Here is an 18,680-nt window from a genome sequence, read left to right as displayed (position 1 = left end):
ACATGAAAGACTAAAATTCAGAGAAAAACATATTGATTGCATAAAGAATTGAAAACTCAACAATAAGAACTCCTGCTAACAAGAAACTGATCGTATATTTTGAACAACTGAAATATTCCCAATACAGAAACGGTATTTGAACATCTGAATGAGTGATTTTGTTGTTGTTCTCCACATAATTATCGAAATACTGTCAAATTGACAGTTCTTGTTCTGGTAAATAATCAGGTCCCTTCCGATTGGAAAAAACGATTTTTTTTTTTAGAAAAGTACCTTTGAACCATTTCTAGGATCCACACTAATTTTTTTGTTCTTGAGTATATACATATGTACATATAATATTGTGCAGACGCTTACGCGGGTATAGCCAAGTTAAAAACAGCGCCCCAGTCGTTCTTCTTTTTGCAATGTGGCGCCAATTGGAGATTCCAAGCGAAACCAGGACCTTCTCCACCTGGTATTTCCAACGGAGTGGAGGTATTCCTCTGCTTCCCCCGGCGGGTACCGTTATATTATTATTTTTTTATTTTGTGTTAAGCTGATTAGCCTATAAATACATACATATGTACATAATGTTTGCCAAAATATTTTTTTTGACATTTTGTTTTTCCGAAATGCTCAGAGTTTAAATGCGAAAATTTACCAATCAGAAGCTTTTTTCCTAGTCAGGACTACCCTATTAAACTTATACTTGTACATATTTACAAATTCGCCTGCATATTTAAACCACCACCGTTTCAATGCTGCTCTCGCCGTCGCATATCCCACTGTTGACTCCGATTTTATTGGAGTCAGTACGACAACACTGAGAATAATTACAACATATTGTTGGTACCTGTGAACATAACCGCAGCAACATCGTCGTCGTCGGCCATCCTCATCGTTGCAGCATGCTCTTGGTGGATACGTGTATTCGCTCATTTAAGCTTTCGGCAAATCGTCGGTCTGTTTGTTAGTTAGTCGGCAGAGTTGGTTGTTATGTACCGTTTAACTGTTATATATCAGTTAGGCATGCAGGCAGGCGGGTGGTCGCTAAGTCGCCGAGCCATTTGATTATATCGACGCTCGTTGTTTGGCTTCGTATATGAATGTTGTTATTCGCCTCCTTGCTGTGCGCGCATTAGCCGCAATAATACCAACCCCAGCAGCAATAACAACAACAATATCGGCAACAATAACGACAACAAGCGATAGCACAATACATACCAATATTCCATTGGCATATCATAAATCGTAATCATGTTTCATTCAAGTAGCGTTTACGATTTATCGAATTACGCGCATTATTACTATTACAACAGCGGCAGCTATTAGCAGCTTTGCTAACCGCTATGAGCACTCAATCGAATGATTACAAATTGAGCACTCAGGTTTTTGCTTCGACCCCGTCACGGTGGCACAGTGTGGTTCTATGTACAAAAAATAGATATAAATTAAATTAAAAGATATTGTTTATATTTGAGAAATGCTGTAGAATAATTAAAAATAATTGAAAAAAATTGTATCAATAAAACTTTGTCAGAACTTCGAGGAGCTGCAAACCTTTTGTAAAGAACAGGGATTTTAGAAAGCGATATGATATTTAAATATATCAAGAGTCATGCAATTGTTCAGAAAAATTTTCGAGACCCACTGTTGTAGGAACCGAAGGGTCGAACGTGCGGTTTTCTGACAGGTACGAAGTTTCTAATATATTTGTCGAATATGTCATCAATATTCTACGTAACCGGAATGGACCCGGATTTTTATCCGGCCACGATTGGGATTATTGACATGAGGACTTGTTTATGTTGTATATAGATGCTCCCCAGACTATATAAAGTAATACCGTTACTTTTGGGGGGCTTACTTACGCAATTGATCGATTAATTTCCATTTATAGAGACAGTGAAATATTCTCTGGGTTTTAAGGGGTCTAGAAGTGTAGTCGGTAATTTTTATTGTTTTCTCGAAGCTTTGAATCTTGAGTTCGTTAATTATTGCTAATTTTTTAGTACTGTTTAAGAGAAATATTTTCAAAATTATTTTTTCTATTTCGGTTTAAATATTTATATTTATCTAAAACATTAAGGGGTTACATGGGTTTCATCGCGTAAAAACATCCTTTTTTCAATAATTTTTTCTCATATAAAACTATTAACAAAGAAATTCTGAAATTTTTCGACAAAGTATTTGAAACTCGGCCATTGCGACCCTATTTCCGGTGACCCTTCGGAAAGAAGATGCGCCCACGTTGGCAGGATAACTCCTTACAGGATCGTCTTAAGTAAAAAATACGTTTTTTAGTTAAAACTTTAACCTAGAACTTAGATGTTTTCAAATAGTTGCAATCGAAAAAAAATCCTTCGTCAAAGTCTTTAAGAACTGCACCTCAAAGACCTGTGTGAAATTTCATGAAGATCGGTTGAATAGTTCTCGTGATATCTTGCCAATCGACTTCAAAAACACAGTTTCGAGAAAAAGCCTTTTAAAGACTGCTACTTACCCTAGTTCAAGTTTTCAAGGCTGTATCTCCGAAACTATTACTCGGATCAACTTGAAAATTAAGGACAATATTCTAGAGGTGTTGTAGAATTTAATAAGACAATAAAATTTCGATTTTTTTTAAACCCATTTAACCCCTTAAAAAACGTTTTATTGCAGATGTTTTAGATTTGTTCCAAATACTTGAACTTTTAGTAGAAAATAGCTACCAGTTCTAACCTAAATGGCCTACTGTGCTTATGCCAATATGCCAAATTTGCTCAATACGTTTCAGTTGCGAGTTTTTTCACTACTTTTATTTGCCTTAAGTTTTGTAGTGCTATGGCATGGCTTGCCGTTTGGTTGTTGGACATGTTTGGATTGAGTTGGCTTGGTTAAGCTTAGCTGGATTTCAGTTCAATTGCCACAAAAAGCAAGTACACACTCACGTACCGACTTACCTATTTACAAGTGTACACACCACGAGTATTAAATACATACATACATATGTGCATAGACACAAGCACACTGTATAGTATGTGATTATGTGTATATAGGTATGTGTATATGCTAGTGTTAAGTTGGTATCGGGGCTGGGTGTTCTCGTAAGTACTTGTCAATTCACAACTTTGTGTGTACAACTGGTAAGTGATTTGATAGACACGATTAGTCTTATTCCCATGTCGAGGGGGTCGTACGGCCATAGCCGAGGATGATGTTTTGACTGTGGCATGCGAAGTGGTTGATGAACATAAACTCACGTAACTACTTGTGTCGAATGCTTACATACAGTGAACGTGATACGCGTTGCTATGAGCATCATAAATTCTGTGAAGGTATGGCCTGTCCGGCGGGCATACGTACATACTGCATATGCTTGGGCCCGGCGTTGTTGGTGGTGTTCATACACGAATAGCAAAGCCATGTGACGAGCGGCAGTAAGGGACATTCAACGAGGTAATAAAACCAAAGTGGTTGCTTCTTACTTATCGTCTATGGCTGAATATACTACTACATACATACATATGTATGTATATATACATGCATGTATGTTTGCTTGATTGCTGCTGGTCGCTTATTGTTCCTTTCTCGCTTAACTTGCCTTTGTGCTTTGTACAAGTATAATTCACTTCGAATGGGTACCGAACAATTCAATTGAACGCCAATTTGCAAATTGCAAGTTGCAAATCTATTTTAGTCTGCTTGTCTGTCTGTCTGTCTGTCCTCCGCCTGCCCATTTCGTAGCTTTGCATCCACCAACAAACGGCCATTAAAAATCTCTGCGTCGTACTCTCTGTTTGTCAACACAGAACACAGATATGCCTCCGGAGAGTTGACTATAGCTACATAGCACATGCATGTATGTACATATTTATGTATGGCTGAGTGAGTACATGTGCTGAACGTGTGGCGCGTAGTGTGTGCATAACCTGTAGTGAAAATTGACAGTTTTGTTCGTTGATTTTGCCCGAATCGGTGCACTACTGATGCATATTGAGCCAAAAGTGACACAGTCGTTCGCAGTAGGTGGTAGAATAACGTGAGCTGTGTATTTACATACATATATTCCGACGAAAGTTGGGTAATTGGTTGGTCACGAAATAATAAAAAAATACGTACAATTTTTATACTCTTGCAACATGGTGCTACAGAGTATAACAGTTTTTTCACCTAACGGTTAAACGTATCATCTAAAACTAATTAATAGGGTTCAATTTACAAAACTCTCAAACCGTTCAAGCCAATATGAACAAGCTCTCTCAAGTTACATAAATCCTATAAGAACTCCTACAGAGGGTGTGAAAATGAATGAAATCGGACCGTATATAACAGTACTGTTAAAAGCTACTAACAGTGCAATAAAACAATAACTAAATACGCCAGATACATTAAATTTTACACTCGATATGGTATGAGAGGGCTTTATCGGAGCCGGGGAAAAAGTGGACGATGGTCGTGGTACCACCCACATATAGGTAAAATCGCATATCTCGGGACGCGCCCGACTAATTTCGACTAAATTCGGTCCCTGACATTATTCTCACATTTTTATGTCACAGTGTAAAAATGAGCGAAATCGGACTAACGCGGTTCTAAATTCCACTTGATTCTTTCACTTTCCATGTTCAAATCAAGTGGCAATTGATATAACGGGATACAAATTTGTACGAATAATGCCTTTAAAGTATGTGACCTTATGATTAAAAATTTCTCAAATCCAACCAAAACTGTTCAAGTTTCCGAATACCGGAAATGTGGACCCCAGTATCTATAGTTGACTTTCGACCGAAAATATCGGTCAATGTATGAGGTATACAATTGAAATTCAGAGAGAATCTTTTCCTTATAACATTATGTCTGTGTATCAAAAATGGGTTGTATCGGCTCAATTATTCTTTTAGCCCCCATATACCGAATATAAAAATTTTCGAACTTCCGGTGACTTTATACCGCATATATTGGTCAATATGTGAGTTATATCAATAAAAATGAGAGAGCGTGTTCAAATCATAACACTGTATCTTTGTGCCTAAAATAGATAAAATCGGGTCGATAATACTCCAACTCCCATATACTAAATATAATGATTTTCATTTTTGTAACAAACCTTATGTCGAATATGACAGTCAGTGTAAATCTGGCTTTGATTCCTGCAAGTTGCAAGAATATAAAATGTTCGGTTTGTGTTGAATAATTAGCTAGTACTACTACTTAGGGTCCAAACAGAGTTAGATCGCCGAACGGATAGTTCTTGGCCGGATAAATCCCACGTCATTTCCGGTAAGGTACAAACGACTGTCTTGGGAATTGACGCAACCACCATTCTCTTGCAAACAGTCCTCGTACCACCAGAAAAGTCTATTATGGTGCGATCTCGTTGAAAAGCGTTTACTAGACCTGCCCTTAGATGACTTCGGTGGCAAACAAAGTTGCTTAAAGAAAAAAACTTATCATTATTTGCCACTTTACATGTATTTGGGTCAAATATTTTGGTAGATGAGACAAATAGACACTTAAAGGCTTTTAGAATGGCGTTTCCATAGTGGCAGGGGTTTTGAAGAATTTCTTAAAGTTGTAATTATGGCCCAGTCTCTGCCATCAGAGTACATATTGTACATTCATGTATCAATGTTTAATTTTTCAAAATTAAAATAAACTCTTAATTAATTTACTTTCTTATCTTAAATCCACCGTTCCGGTAACGTAGACCACAGGCGGGGAAACGGTTCAGTTCGCCAACGGTAGCAAACAGAGAGTAATAACGTGTTATGGATGTCGGCAAACTCACTGCTGTGTTTGAAGTAATCTTGCCACTCTTTCTGTTTGAGTTGAGTAACTCACTGTCTGTTAGAAAAGTTCCCAAAATTGCTGATATGTGGTGTGATAGATATTATATGAAACTTTTTGAAAATAATAATGGTTTTGATACATACAAATCAGCAAAGGACTGGAGACTGACTTGGTTTAGAGAGTTGTGTGTCATACTTCCTATATCCGGTTATTTTAGTGTTCGCTCAGAAGAAAGTTCCCCACAAAAACTTAAAATTTAGCTCTCTCAAACATTCAGCAAGAGTGTGGCAAGTTTACACTCTATTCAAAGCTTTAATGTTACACGAGGTCCTTGTATACTTGATTTTCCTGACGATTTTCGGAAACTTTTTTAACAGAATTTACACACACATGCATAAAGCCGTACATACAATAAAACGGCTAGTAGCGCTGTTGCTGATTTGGTTGTGATTTGAAACCCCCCATTGATAGTAGCGCTAGGAGCAGCCGAGTTTCGTATGTACTCACAAAGAGACGACACGCCGTGCAAAGAGGCAAACGATGCTATGCAACTACAATTGTGCTGGTTGTTGCTGAAAAGCACAACAAAAGTTGGTAGCTCACCATGGCTAGAGTTGGTAGCACGGCATGTCTACATGTAAACAAATGTGCAAGAGCAGCCCAGTGGCACAGACCGTAGTAATATATAAACGGTCGTTGTGTGTTCGGTAGAAAGCGGCAGCAACATTTCTCAACCACACCATACTCCAACGTCGGTACACAAAGGTAAACGAGGCAGTGGTACTCTGTTGAGCATAAGGGGAACTGGGAACTAACTGAACTGAACGACCAGGCGTTCGACCGGCTTTATGCGCTTTGCTTACGCTATGTACATTCGCTCATTGATTGCTCTCCTCAATCAGTATCTTCTCAGTTTCGCTTCCGCTTTAGTGCACTCTGTTGGCGTGCTAGACTGGACGCGGCGGCACTGTGTGCGAGTCTATATATGTACATATGTGTATATGTGTATGTGTGTGTTTTAAATGCTTTGAGTGGCACAACGTTGATGTTGGCGCACTGTGCACTGCCTTGTTAAGTTGTCGAGTGTCGAGTGCCTCTTCGTCGCGCATAGGTCAGTCAGTCAAACGCGGAGTCGGAGCGCTTTAAGACGTTGCAAATCGTAGCGTTGCAACCACATTGCCACGCATCGTCATCGTAGCTTTCGTCAGCGCCGTCAGTGGTGACGGTGTCGTCGCGTCAGTGCCGCTACATACTCCGGTTCGTACGTAGTGTCGCTTAAGCAAACTCGCGTTTCGTCGGTTGGACAGTCGGTAATACCGTCGAAATAGTGTGTTCAGTTGTTTTCGTTTTGTGTCTAGGCTTTCCCCACATCCGTGAAGTGTTTTCATCCGCTTTTTTATTTTATTTGCCGATGCTTTCTTTCATCTTCTTTGTAGTTTCTGCTACCGCTGAACTCACATACACACATACAACCATTTGGATACATTTATACATATATAATTGTTGCTGTTATTACTTTACTTTTTAATGTGTTTCGGTGCAAATCTGCCTCTGTGGCTGGCTTGCTCGTTGGCTGACTAGCTGGCTGGCTGGCTGGCGACTGGTTGGTTAATGCATTCCGTATTCGATATGTTGCTGCCGTTGCAATTTTCCTTGTTATCGGTTCGTGAATATCATTGGCTGCTCTGTTGGTGTTACAGCAATATCTGACCAACCAGTATATGTTTGTGTAAAAGTGATATTACATACATATGTACAACAAATGCATGTATGTGCTGCATATATGGATATCTATAGCAAACTAGCAACAAAAGGAGAATCAAATCGAGTGGTACAAGTAGCGGAAACTATGGCCACTACACTACATCAGTATTCGCAACGGCTAGCAACAACAACAATAAGTGAATTAAATGATAGCAGAAACGGCCTGTCTGTCTTTTCATCGGCGACGGAATCATTTTGCGAATTTGCATAAATACACGTTTTGAATACCGAAACAGCGAAATGAAGCAGGAATTCAATACTAAAAATGCATGCTAACGGTGGACCAAGGCGTTGACTCGAACGCTCAAAAAGGCATAACTATTTTGTTTCAAAATCCCGACTCCAAATTTGATTGAACCAGTGATTTATTGTTGATTCAATGTTTTATCTTATAAATTTTACAGTCTTGCTGGACTATACTAAGGTTTAACTTAGAAAAAAAAACTAAAAATATGAGTTTTGAACAACAAAAGTTTATTCCTCCTCTGACATTTGTTGCCTGTCTTGATAGTATCTGCAAATTAACCATCTCAAAAATTAAAGCACGTCACAGAAATATCAAAACTTGTTCGGTTTCGAGAAATATTTGACTGTATTTTGAAAGCAGGCAACTTACCTTTGCCAACAGGGGGGATCAAACCGGGTAGAAAGTGCCTAATAACTTTTGTTTCTTATCAAGCAGAGTGTGCCAGTTGTCTGTTAAAAAAATAACCGTTAGAAAAAGTTGATCCTGTGCTGCTTAGCTAAAAATTTGGTGGTACAGCGCGATATGTTTCTGAAATCTCTACGCGTTTACGGTTTCCTGCATTTCCCTGAAAGGTATACAAAAATCTGTCTACTGTCAAATGCTCCCACTTCATTGTCTCATCCCATCCCCCATGGACGCCTATCAGACTTTTAACATGGCGTTTTACTATGGCTCTTGTGAGTAGCTCTGAAATTGTGTGGCTGGTTATCCGTCCCACCCGTTTCTCAGTTCATGGCATCGTTGGCATTTTCGTCGTCTTCGTGCCCGTAGTCATACCTACAGATATGCATATACACACATGCACATTTATTTGTTAGCGATTGTATTCGCGAAATTTTATTATTTATTTTTGATTTTTTGTTATTTTTTCTGCTTTTATTGCCGTCGTTTTTGTATCTCTTTGCTCCCCATTCGCATTCATTCTGCACATCTAGCCATTGAATGTGGTGCTGGCAGTTTTTTGTTTTGTGCATTTATTTTTATTGCCGCTGGTGTTTTTGCTATTTCGTTTTCATCCTCTCTTTTATATGCGTAGCTATATGCGGTCGCGAATTGCGGGGTTGACCGAAAAATCTTCATTAATGAAATAAATATTGTATGAGAAAGTTGTGCCTATGGAGTGATCCAAGATTGACATGACTGTGTTTGATTTTTTTTGGTTTAATAACGTTTTCTATTTAAGGGTAGAATACTAAATTTGGGTTTGGTCTAGCTACCAGGTCCGTGTACGGGTTTACGGAACCTTGCGTACCTGAAATTTACTGTTCTGAGTGTATAAATTATAAATGCAGACGACGTAACATTGTTGTTGTTGGAGCGGCAGAATTACGCCGAGTTGACAGTCCTTGGCCGGATAAAAATTCGGGTCCGTTCCACGGTTTAAAATAGTTAATTCATCGACTCATATCAGAGCGCGCGGATTAGATCCAAGGGTGTTTCAGATATCCTCTCTTTACACTTATCCGAAACCGATCGTTGCCTGTATTTGGCCCGCGGGGACAGCTTAAATAACATTTAGACACTGACAGTGTTAAGACATAAACAATTTTCGGTCCTTAGTTTGAAACTCTTCAGTAACAGACAGAAGATATTGAAATGAAAGACTCCATAGTTGTTTTTGTTGCGACAGGAAAACAAAATTCTTGGAGGAAAGTTGTCCTATTGACAACTCCTTACAATAAAACGTCCATTCCTGTTATATAAACTCTGCTGTCATCGGAACCGCAAATATACCCTGTCGAATATCGACGTTTTCTCCAACTTTTATTCATAACAACGATCCCTACTTGCGGATGTATACAAGTGTAGTCTAAAATACCCCAGCGGCAAAGCGTTCTTTTTTGGCGAATAAATGTTATTTATTCTTTTGTTTTGTTCTCCAAGTTTTTCGTTTTTTATTCTCATTTTCTTTCATTCTACGAATACTATAAGTTTGCTTGGGTTTATTGTAGTATGTTCATTTGTCGGCGGGGTGTCAGTGGCCGTCAGAAAAGCTGCCGTCGTCAACACATTCACACAATTGTTTCGCGAGTTGTTGCTCTTAGCTATCGTCGTTGACATAGCTTCAACGTGTTTTCGTACTTTCGGTTACTATGGCTAGAGCATACGCCAAAGCTACCCACCAACCATCCCCGCGCTGTCTTTTTGGCTTACTCGGTTCGCCATTGTAGGCACTGCATGCACTCAATGGCCGAGTCGTTGGATCTCGACGGGTTGCTGCCAAAATGTAAATGCCGCTACGGCACTCAATCAATTAGACTTAATTTATAATCGCGCGGATTACGGTGTTAATTATCGACATACCGACGACAGCCGCAATGACTGAGCTGACTCTTTGGCAGCATTAAATATATGTGTTTACAGTGGCAGCGAGAACATAACCGCCTGCGGTCGGTCCCACTAGACACTACCAGTGCGATTTGTTGTACGACGTGCGTTGGTTAGCGAAAATTATTAATAAATTCAATAAAATTTGTGCGAAAATGTTCTTCATGCCGCGTTAACACTAAACAATTTGAAAAAAGACGCCAAAGAAATTAGCTGCAGCTCCCTTCGTCGTTGTCATTAGCATAAACGTCAGGTAGCACGTCAGCTAAGAATGTGGTGGTGGCCAACAGTCGCTTTAGTCCTCCGGGCCAAAAGCGCACACCAGTCGTATATACTCGTGTAGTTGCTTTTAATTAAGCACACCGTGGTTGTGTGGTTATGGTTGCGCCAAACTAACGTAATTGACTAAGTATTTTCAAAGCTTCAAGACAGACGCACAGCAGTCGACGTTCGGCGTTCGGCGTCAAACCAAGCAAATTGTTGAAGTAAAGCAAAGTGGTTAAGTGGTGTACATTGATGTAGTGGCAAACATAGTGAATTAGTGCGGTGTGCGGTTGATGGTGGTGTGGTGTGGTGGTGTTGACGGTTGGCGGCGAAGCATAGTGTATGTGTAGGTATTAAAGTGAAGGTGGTCGTCGACACCAAACCATAACTTGTGGCCGCACCCAATCGTAGTCTCTGTAGTCGTTGTCGTTGCCTTTGCCTTTGTCGTTGCCGATTCGCATAGTTTTATATTCGTTCCTCAAAACAACAACAACAAAAAATGTAAACAGCAAACAACAGCAGCAGCAAACCGTGCAAAAGCAAACCCGTCAAATAGCCAAAGAGCCAACTAGCCAGTTTTCTAGCACTCGTATGAGCAAGCAAAGGAGCAGTATACGAGTGAACGGCGGTAGCATGTCGTGTCGCAACTCACTACAGTGCATGCCATTGCATATGGTTTGTGCTCAGCGTAGCGAGCGCATTGTGGCTTCCTCCCAGCCACCCAACAAATTGGTTACTCACTATCAAATCAACTAGCTGCTCACTGCGTCAACGTCGCTGGTGGCATGGATATGCGATGCTCTTAGCTGCAATATGCGCTACGCTGTAGTGTTTACTACCTTTTTTGTTTAGTTGCGGAGAACCTGAGTTTAACTGTGAAATACCAGCGAGCTCAAATTACGAATGTAGAGAGCGGTCCGAATTCTGCCAAGCTTGGTATCTTAGAGAATGTTCGGTGTTATAATAGATTTCTATTTGAATGAGATTTTTATTATATTTTTTTTTTATTTTACTCGGCTCGATTCTTTAAAAAAGTTATTCTATAGTTTTTCAAAGCAAATCCAAAACGAATCGCAGAGTTATACACCAGGGCACCAGAGAAACAATGGAGCATCTCTTGTGCACCTGCTCCACATTCACAAGACTACGCTGTAAACATCTGGGGGGTCCTCACAGTATGATACACTTGAGGGGGTATCGACGGTGAGACCGCAGAGTCTGTTAAAATTCGCGTCAAGCGCAGTCATACTAAACGTTGACTACTCCTCTTGGACTTAGCAAGTGAACTCCATCTGGTCTATGCGTGGCTTAGTGGCGTACCAGATTAACCTAACCTTTACACTGACTATATACATAGATCTTCAATTACTCAGCATAGTTTGTTTTTATATTTTGTACTTCCTCTATATTATATTTCTCCCTGATCAGTTGTTTTGTAATAGCTTCATTTGGTTTGGAGATTTCGGTAATCTTCGTATATAGTGCAATTAGTTTCGGAACATAAAATAAAACATATGTAAATGCTACTAAAGTATATTTCAAAAAAAAAAATTAAAAAAATAAATTTATACTAAAAAGTATAAACTCATCGTCTTGTCATGTTAAATTCCACGAACGTCCCACTCGAGTCATTGTTTACGTTTATCGAAAGATGTGCAATAATGATCCGTGAACCTGCATTAACTATGATATCATACTTAAATAAGCTGCAATATTTTGTCTAATTAGAAAAATTACAATGGATGTGTTTGGTTATTTACGGTGTTACAAGCTATTGTCTACGTTATACCTTGATCTACGTAGAAGAAATGTGAAAATTCGTGCTATGAACTGATGTGTTCGATAATCAAACAATTTTAGGTAAATCGCTACGATTTACGTTGTATTACATCGATCATTTGGTGGTGTAATTGTAGTTGCTGTCGTGTTTGTATTCCGTGTTTTCGATTTCGCTACCGATTCGAAAACTTACGGAACATCATACGCATCGTACAAAATAGCAATTATAGTACGTGTAGAGTCTTCCGGAGGCAACGCGCAGGATGGCACTGCTGCGGAGCCGATCAGCCCTGGAAAAACTTCGACAACAACAACAGTTACCGCAAGCACATCAACAACAACAGCTATACCAACGCCACCTAATGCTAATATCACAACCAGTCAACTACAGCCATGTGCATCCATATGTGCTACAGAACAAAATTTCTCACCATTGGAACAAAATATTTCACCGAAGGTGAGTTCACTGAAAAGAGACAAAAGATCGCGATCCGATAGAAACTTACAATTTCTTTTGTTTGTATCGGAAATGTATAAAGAATGAAAGTTGTATATTATGTGAAGCTGGTAGATACAATTTTCCACGGGACGAACCTGGATTTGTTACCTGTCATTGTCTCAGTAACATTTTCCAAAACCATTTTAGGATTTTTTTTACCTATATTTCTACAACAACAGTGGTAATAAAAAATTAAAATTTTTGATAAATTTTGAGGTTGACTCATTTAAATATTTCTCAGTGTACCGAAATTTCGTGGCAAGTATTATGGTTAGCAATCTACCGTTATTTTACATGTTCAATACTAAAATTATATTCTTACACTTTAAATATTATGTAATTTTTGTCATCGTTTTTTTACAGGGCTCTGAAAGGTTGGGACCTATAGTTTTTCCATCAACTCCTACTCAGCACATCGCAAATGCGACACCGAGTCCAACTACTCCGCGTAAATCATCAGATTATCCACAGCAAGCGACAGGTGTCAGCATCAAAAGCGAAAACAATGAGAGTTTTCCAGCGCCAATGGTCTCTGCGGTGGCTGGGGTGGGCCCGGCAGTTGGCGGTGTGGCTAGTGGAATCGGGAGCGGAGTACCAGGCATGTCCCCAGTTGCGATGGCGCAACAGAATAAAGAAAGTGTTCCATTGGGAAAGAACAGTAGTCAAACTACTGCTCATTCAGTCGATGGAATGCCACCTGGATCGGGTGTTCATTCACCGATGGTTCAGACAGCATGTTCAAGCGGGCCTCCAACACCTGTACACACGGTTACAATTACTAATGAAAAGCCACCGTCTGGTTCAAATGCGCAACAACAAATGCAACAGCAGCAACAACAACAACATCAACAATTGCACTCACCACAACAGCAACCAACGGTGGCAGGCGTACAGCTGCAACCTAATCTGCCACCTCCTTTCTCCACTCCATCGCACCAGGTAGGGAAGAGTACTCAAATAGGCCAGAAGAGATCTTTTTCAAAAATTAAATTAGTTTGATTGAAATTCACCACTACCGGACTAGTAATATTTTTTATAGGTTAGCATATAGCTAATTCGTAATCAGGTGTATCATGTATCATCAATTATTTCAATGAAAATTTAATGAGCTCACAGTCGATTTTACATCAGCCTAAATTTTTCAAAGCGGTTTGTATGCTAACATGAGTACCGCTCTTATTTACTCAACTGCAAAAATACAAAAAATATATTTAATTTTGCTGATGAAATGTTTCACTCAATAAATTTATTTTCTGTTTATATTTAAGGTATCTGCGGAAACCAGAAATTTGGTCCAGTCCTCGCCTGCAGCCCAACATATTGACAGCCAGTTTGTTCCGAAGCTAGCAACAAATCCAGTTGGCGCCCATCTGGTTACGTCGCCAATCAATGCCTCAATTCACGGAAAGAATTTACCACCCACTCAAGGTAACGGCGCACAATCTTCGGTAGCACCGATTTCAATGATGCCTGCACCAATTACTACTACGGTGACATCAGCGTCGGCCATCGGTAGCTTCGGAGTTAACAGTAGACTAGGTCCTGCACCACCTATGCACCATTTACAAAGTGGATTCTCTTCCGTGCAACCAACAAATGCTAGTGTGGGTGTAAAACCGATAGAAGTGACCGGTACTACGGATGTGCCAATACCAAAAAGTATTGCTGCACCACCACCTGCGATGAATGGCTTCCTTCCGGCTTTCATGCCAGGTAGTGCATCAACGCAACAAAATAGTGTTCGTATTTCACCACACATGGGTCATATGGTACCAGTAACTAGCGGTATGCCGCCTATCTCTGTTGTACCCATAACATCGACTACGACTGCACCTATAACGGGTATTCCCGGATCTGTTACAAATTCAAATGTGACAATGTCAATGCCAGTTACAGTGGCGGCATCGTCAACATCACTGACACCTGTAACCATGTCGAGTATGCCGAAGGGTCCGTACGTGGTTAGCGCAACACCGGCAAGCTCAATGTCAAGTAGTGCGTCAGCTCCCAATCATGGTATGTTTGTGCAAGCTAATCCAGCAATTGCTTTACCCGGTGCACCGCCAATGTTAGGCGGTGTACCTAACGGCATTGCACCAATGCTGATACATTCACCGTATCGTACGCCGTACCCGGGTTATCCATTATATGCGCCATACAGCGGTCTGCCACACAGTCCCTATCTGCCACCGGCCGTGCCATCACCCAATGCATCTCCTCGCACAATTGATACGCGTACGGGTAGAGAAATACAACCGGTAGCACCTTCGCCTAAAGTGATTTCAACCGGCATGCGTCCAGTGACTCCAGTGAGCAGCTCAACTGCGGCGTCAGCGGCGCCAGTTAGCTGTAGTGGTGGCACAACGATTGCCGCCCCGCCACCGCCAGCGACTTTATCGTCGGTTCAGATACCAATGTCGGGTTTACCTCCAGGTTCGGTTCCAGGTCCAGGTCCTGGCCAGCAGACTACGCATCTACTGCATCATTTACCTTATGGAGCAAATCCACATGGACCGCCACAATCAGTGCCAAGTAGTGCAGGATTTCCAATGAGCATGGGAGCGCCAAATAATAGTCATGTTTATAGTAGTGGTGTCAATAGTAGCGGCAATAACACGAATACCACAACAACAGCATCAGTGGCAAATGCAACGGCTTTAAGCAGTAATAGTAATAACAGTGGTAACAGTAGTAGTGGTGGTCACAATAGTGCTAGTGGTGTGTCTATAAGCGGCGGAAATACAACAATTCAATTGCAACGTGGCGACAATTCCCATTTACTACCACCACCACCGCCACATATGATTTCTCATCCAAACCTACCGCCGCCGCCCAGCCATGTGTCGGGAGGTCCGCACATGCCCCAAATACCACATATGCTAATGCATCCACAACATGGAATGTTGCGCGGCATTTCTCCCAGTACTGCCAACACGAACAGCAGTAATAATTCTGCACTACCGTTAATTGGTGGTCCTAGTTCTTCATCTGTGATTCAGAGAGTTATCTCCCCTAAAAGTGAAAATCCAAGCAGAGAGCGTGATATTGCGTACAGGTATAACAAGATTTCTTAAATTTTTTTGCGCATTTGTTTACAATATCCCAATGGTATTTGCAGTATACCGCGCTCAGCGCCATCGATCAATACTCACAGCAGCGCCAGCAACAGTACACCAACAGGTGCTCCACCATACATGACAACTGCAGTTAGCAACAGTAGTGTAGGGTCAGCCATGCCGGTACCCTATAGTAGTAACACGGTTTCCGCTTTGCATACAATGCATTCGCATCCAACAACCACCATGGCATCTCCACATCAACATATTGCCACACCGCCTAGTCTACCCTATCCACCAAAAAACACATTATGGCCCAGGTAAGTGAACACCGAAAAATGTGTGCATTATTGTTGATAGCTTCTTGATTTTAATAACAATAAAACTTTAGTTCATCGCTGCAATTAACACCATCAACGACGGCGACAATCAGCACGTCAGCAACATCGAGTTTGGTAACGCGGCCAACACCGCCGCCGGCGCAACCGCAATCGTCAATGAATGCAGTTAGTGCGTCGGCGGCTTCAAATGCTGCGGCAGCTGCTGCTGCTTCTATGCCTTCTAATTCAGCTTCGCCCCAAACAACGCACTCTGCCTCTGGAGCTGCTTCTACATTTCAGCCATCATTTTTCATTACTCCATTGCCACCTCCTCCACCCACAGTGTCTGCGTCAGCGATGAGCAGTAGCGCAACAACACCATCTGCAACGATGGCGGTCTCTTCGGGAGCTGGCACAATAGTTGCACCTGGCGCGGCGCCTATTGGTTCTGCAATATCTTCATCATCAGTATCCGCTTCGCAAACGACTGTGACAACGGCAACCAGTACGCCAGTAACAACATCGGCACCGCATCCCTTCTCAGCTGAATCTCTATTCCAAACTAGCAAAAGTAATTAAACACCCACAATTTAACATTTATATTTTATAAATATTACTACACAAACACTTTTTATTGAATTTTTAATCCCCTACTACCCCAAAAAACATTGGAATCATATTATACGCACTTGTGATACGTACACTAGATGATCAAGCCGATCTGTTGAGGCGTGAATTGGACAGCAGGTTTCTCGATCGTTCTGGTTTGGCTGTACAACCGCCGGCACAACCACCACCCTCCACGTACTTGCGTCAGGAGCTGCACCATCATCAGCACCAACATACACACCTACATCAGCATCAACAGCTTATCCCAGCCGCTTTGCCGGCCGCACTACCAGCTGCACCGCCCCCAGCACCGGCACCCATCTTCCCGCAATTATTCAAAGACATTCCAAAAATTGCGACAGTGGATACGCCGTTTTATCGCACCGGCATTGGTTTACCTGGCTATCCGGGATATAATTCAGGATTGCTGCATCCAGGGCTAGGCGGGGCAACACCTTTTATGCCGCCGGGTCACTTAACTTCATTCGCTCCAAAGGTAAAATTCTACATATTATTCAAAGTATGTAAACTGCAGAAATATTTATCATGCAATTTTGTCATGTGCGTGCAATAACACATATACAAATATACACAAGCTATCAATTGTCCTCTAATCAACTATCCACCAATCAACATGCATTCCTTTAACACTATTTCTCGTTTTCATGTTAATAATCATCATCATGTTACGTTTCGTATCCCACCAACCAAACAATCCAAAAATTTAGCCGCCACCGCCATCGTCGCCCTCCGCTAACACCAATGCCACGAACTCAAACAATCCACCAACGAATCTTGATTCCTCTAAGTCCGCGAGGTTTACGGTATGTTTTTTTTTTCCTTCTGAAGACCATACGTAGAAGCTTGAAATTGTAGAAAGTATTGTGTAAAAAGTATTTGTGTAGCGTAGAAAAATGATCCTCAGTTATAACTAATTAGAGTAAGGTTAAAATAGAAAAGCTAAACGGCATTTTCTCCATTGAAATAATATAACCTGAAGTCATGTAGTAAAACTTGGAGTATAAAGCAGTTAGTAAGAATCTTTTAGTTAAATTAATAAGGGGATTGCAGACTGGATTTGGATATTTGATGTTACTCTACCATTACCTCAGATAACCGTATTTTCTGTGTGAGAGTTTTGCATTGGAAATCGAACCACAAATTTATAACCGCACATTGCAAAGGAAAACTTAATCTTAAAATTTACTGAAATAGTATAATTAATTGTTAAAGTCGGTGTCCTATTGGCTTGGCTCAAGCTGCAACTATTTTATTTATTATAAATGTTTTATTAATAATATAGTTTAGCCTTCATTGTAGCAATTTTCAAACTTTTGTCGTTTATATCGTGTTATCATTTTTGGATTCTCATTGTGGCTCTAATTATTGGAAACTTATGGCCTCATTTGTCGCCATCTTTGAATCCCTTACAGTCATTCATACATATGGAAAACGATTTAACTAAAAATAATTTTTTAATAAATATTCTTCAGTCTATAATACAATAATTAATACCAAGCAAAATTTAATAGATGCGTCTTCAAATTTTTATTTTTTTTTTCAATGCAATTAATGAATTTCCAATAAAGTCACAAAATTTTGAATAAAGTCATAGAAATTATATTATTGAATACTACTGCTAATTAAATTATTAAAAAATTTTAAAATATGATTATTATATCGTTATTCAAACATCTAGACTACTCGAAATACTAATGAGTTTGATTATTAATTTTTAGTCAACGGAAATAACGGGTTTTTCAATAACAGCGCTACAAAAGTTTTTTTTTTTTTTAATAAACAAAAACGGTTTAGGCTATCAATGAAATTCTTTATTCCCGTGAAAGTACATTCGCTGCCAATATGTATGGAACTCGATTTTTTTTGCATGGCCATCAAGAAGTCTAGATGCTGAATTCAATTTTCGACGGTTTTTCAAGCATAAATCGGCCGATACTGTTGCAATGTCACATTCGATATTCGTACGAAGTTCATCAATCGTAGCTGGCTTTTTGGCATAGACCAAAGACTTGACGTAGCCTCACAGGAAATAGTCTAAC

The 18,680-nt window shown here is 40.3% G+C and overlaps 1 protein-coding gene across 7 annotated transcripts in view; it reads left to right on the top strand.

The window, feature by feature from the left end:
- The window catches only part of LOC126760509 (mucin-17), a 31,057-nt gene that overhangs the window by 8,240 nt on the left and 4,137 nt on the right, over window positions 1-18,680 (top strand). For 6 of the 7 annotated variants that reach the window (XM_050476187.1, XM_050476186.1, XM_050476184.1 and 3 more), the window contains 6 exons: window positions 12,999-13,574; window positions 13,904-15,690; window positions 15,754-16,011; window positions 16,083-16,582; window positions 16,719-17,116; window positions 17,349-17,444. In XM_050476187.1, the coding sequence (XP_050332144.1) occupies window positions 12,999-13,574; window positions 13,904-15,690; window positions 15,754-16,011; window positions 16,083-16,582; window positions 16,719-17,116; window positions 17,349-17,444 (3,615 nt within the window). The remainder of the gene's footprint in view (window positions 1-12,998; window positions 13,575-13,903; window positions 15,691-15,753; window positions 16,012-16,082; window positions 16,583-16,718; window positions 17,117-17,348; window positions 17,445-18,680) is intronic. The other variant, XM_050476189.1, reaches the window with a different exon arrangement.

Source organism: Bactrocera neohumeralis, chromosome 5 (assembly GCF_024586455.1).
Source record: "Bactrocera neohumeralis isolate Rockhampton chromosome 5, APGP_CSIRO_Bneo_wtdbg2-racon-allhic-juicebox.fasta_v2, whole genome shotgun sequence".
Lineage (NCBI taxonomy): Eukaryota > Metazoa > Arthropoda > Insecta > Diptera > Tephritidae > Bactrocera > Bactrocera neohumeralis.
The sequence above is the reverse complement of the archived record's forward strand: the minus strand, read 5'-3'. Positions and strand labels throughout refer to the sequence as shown.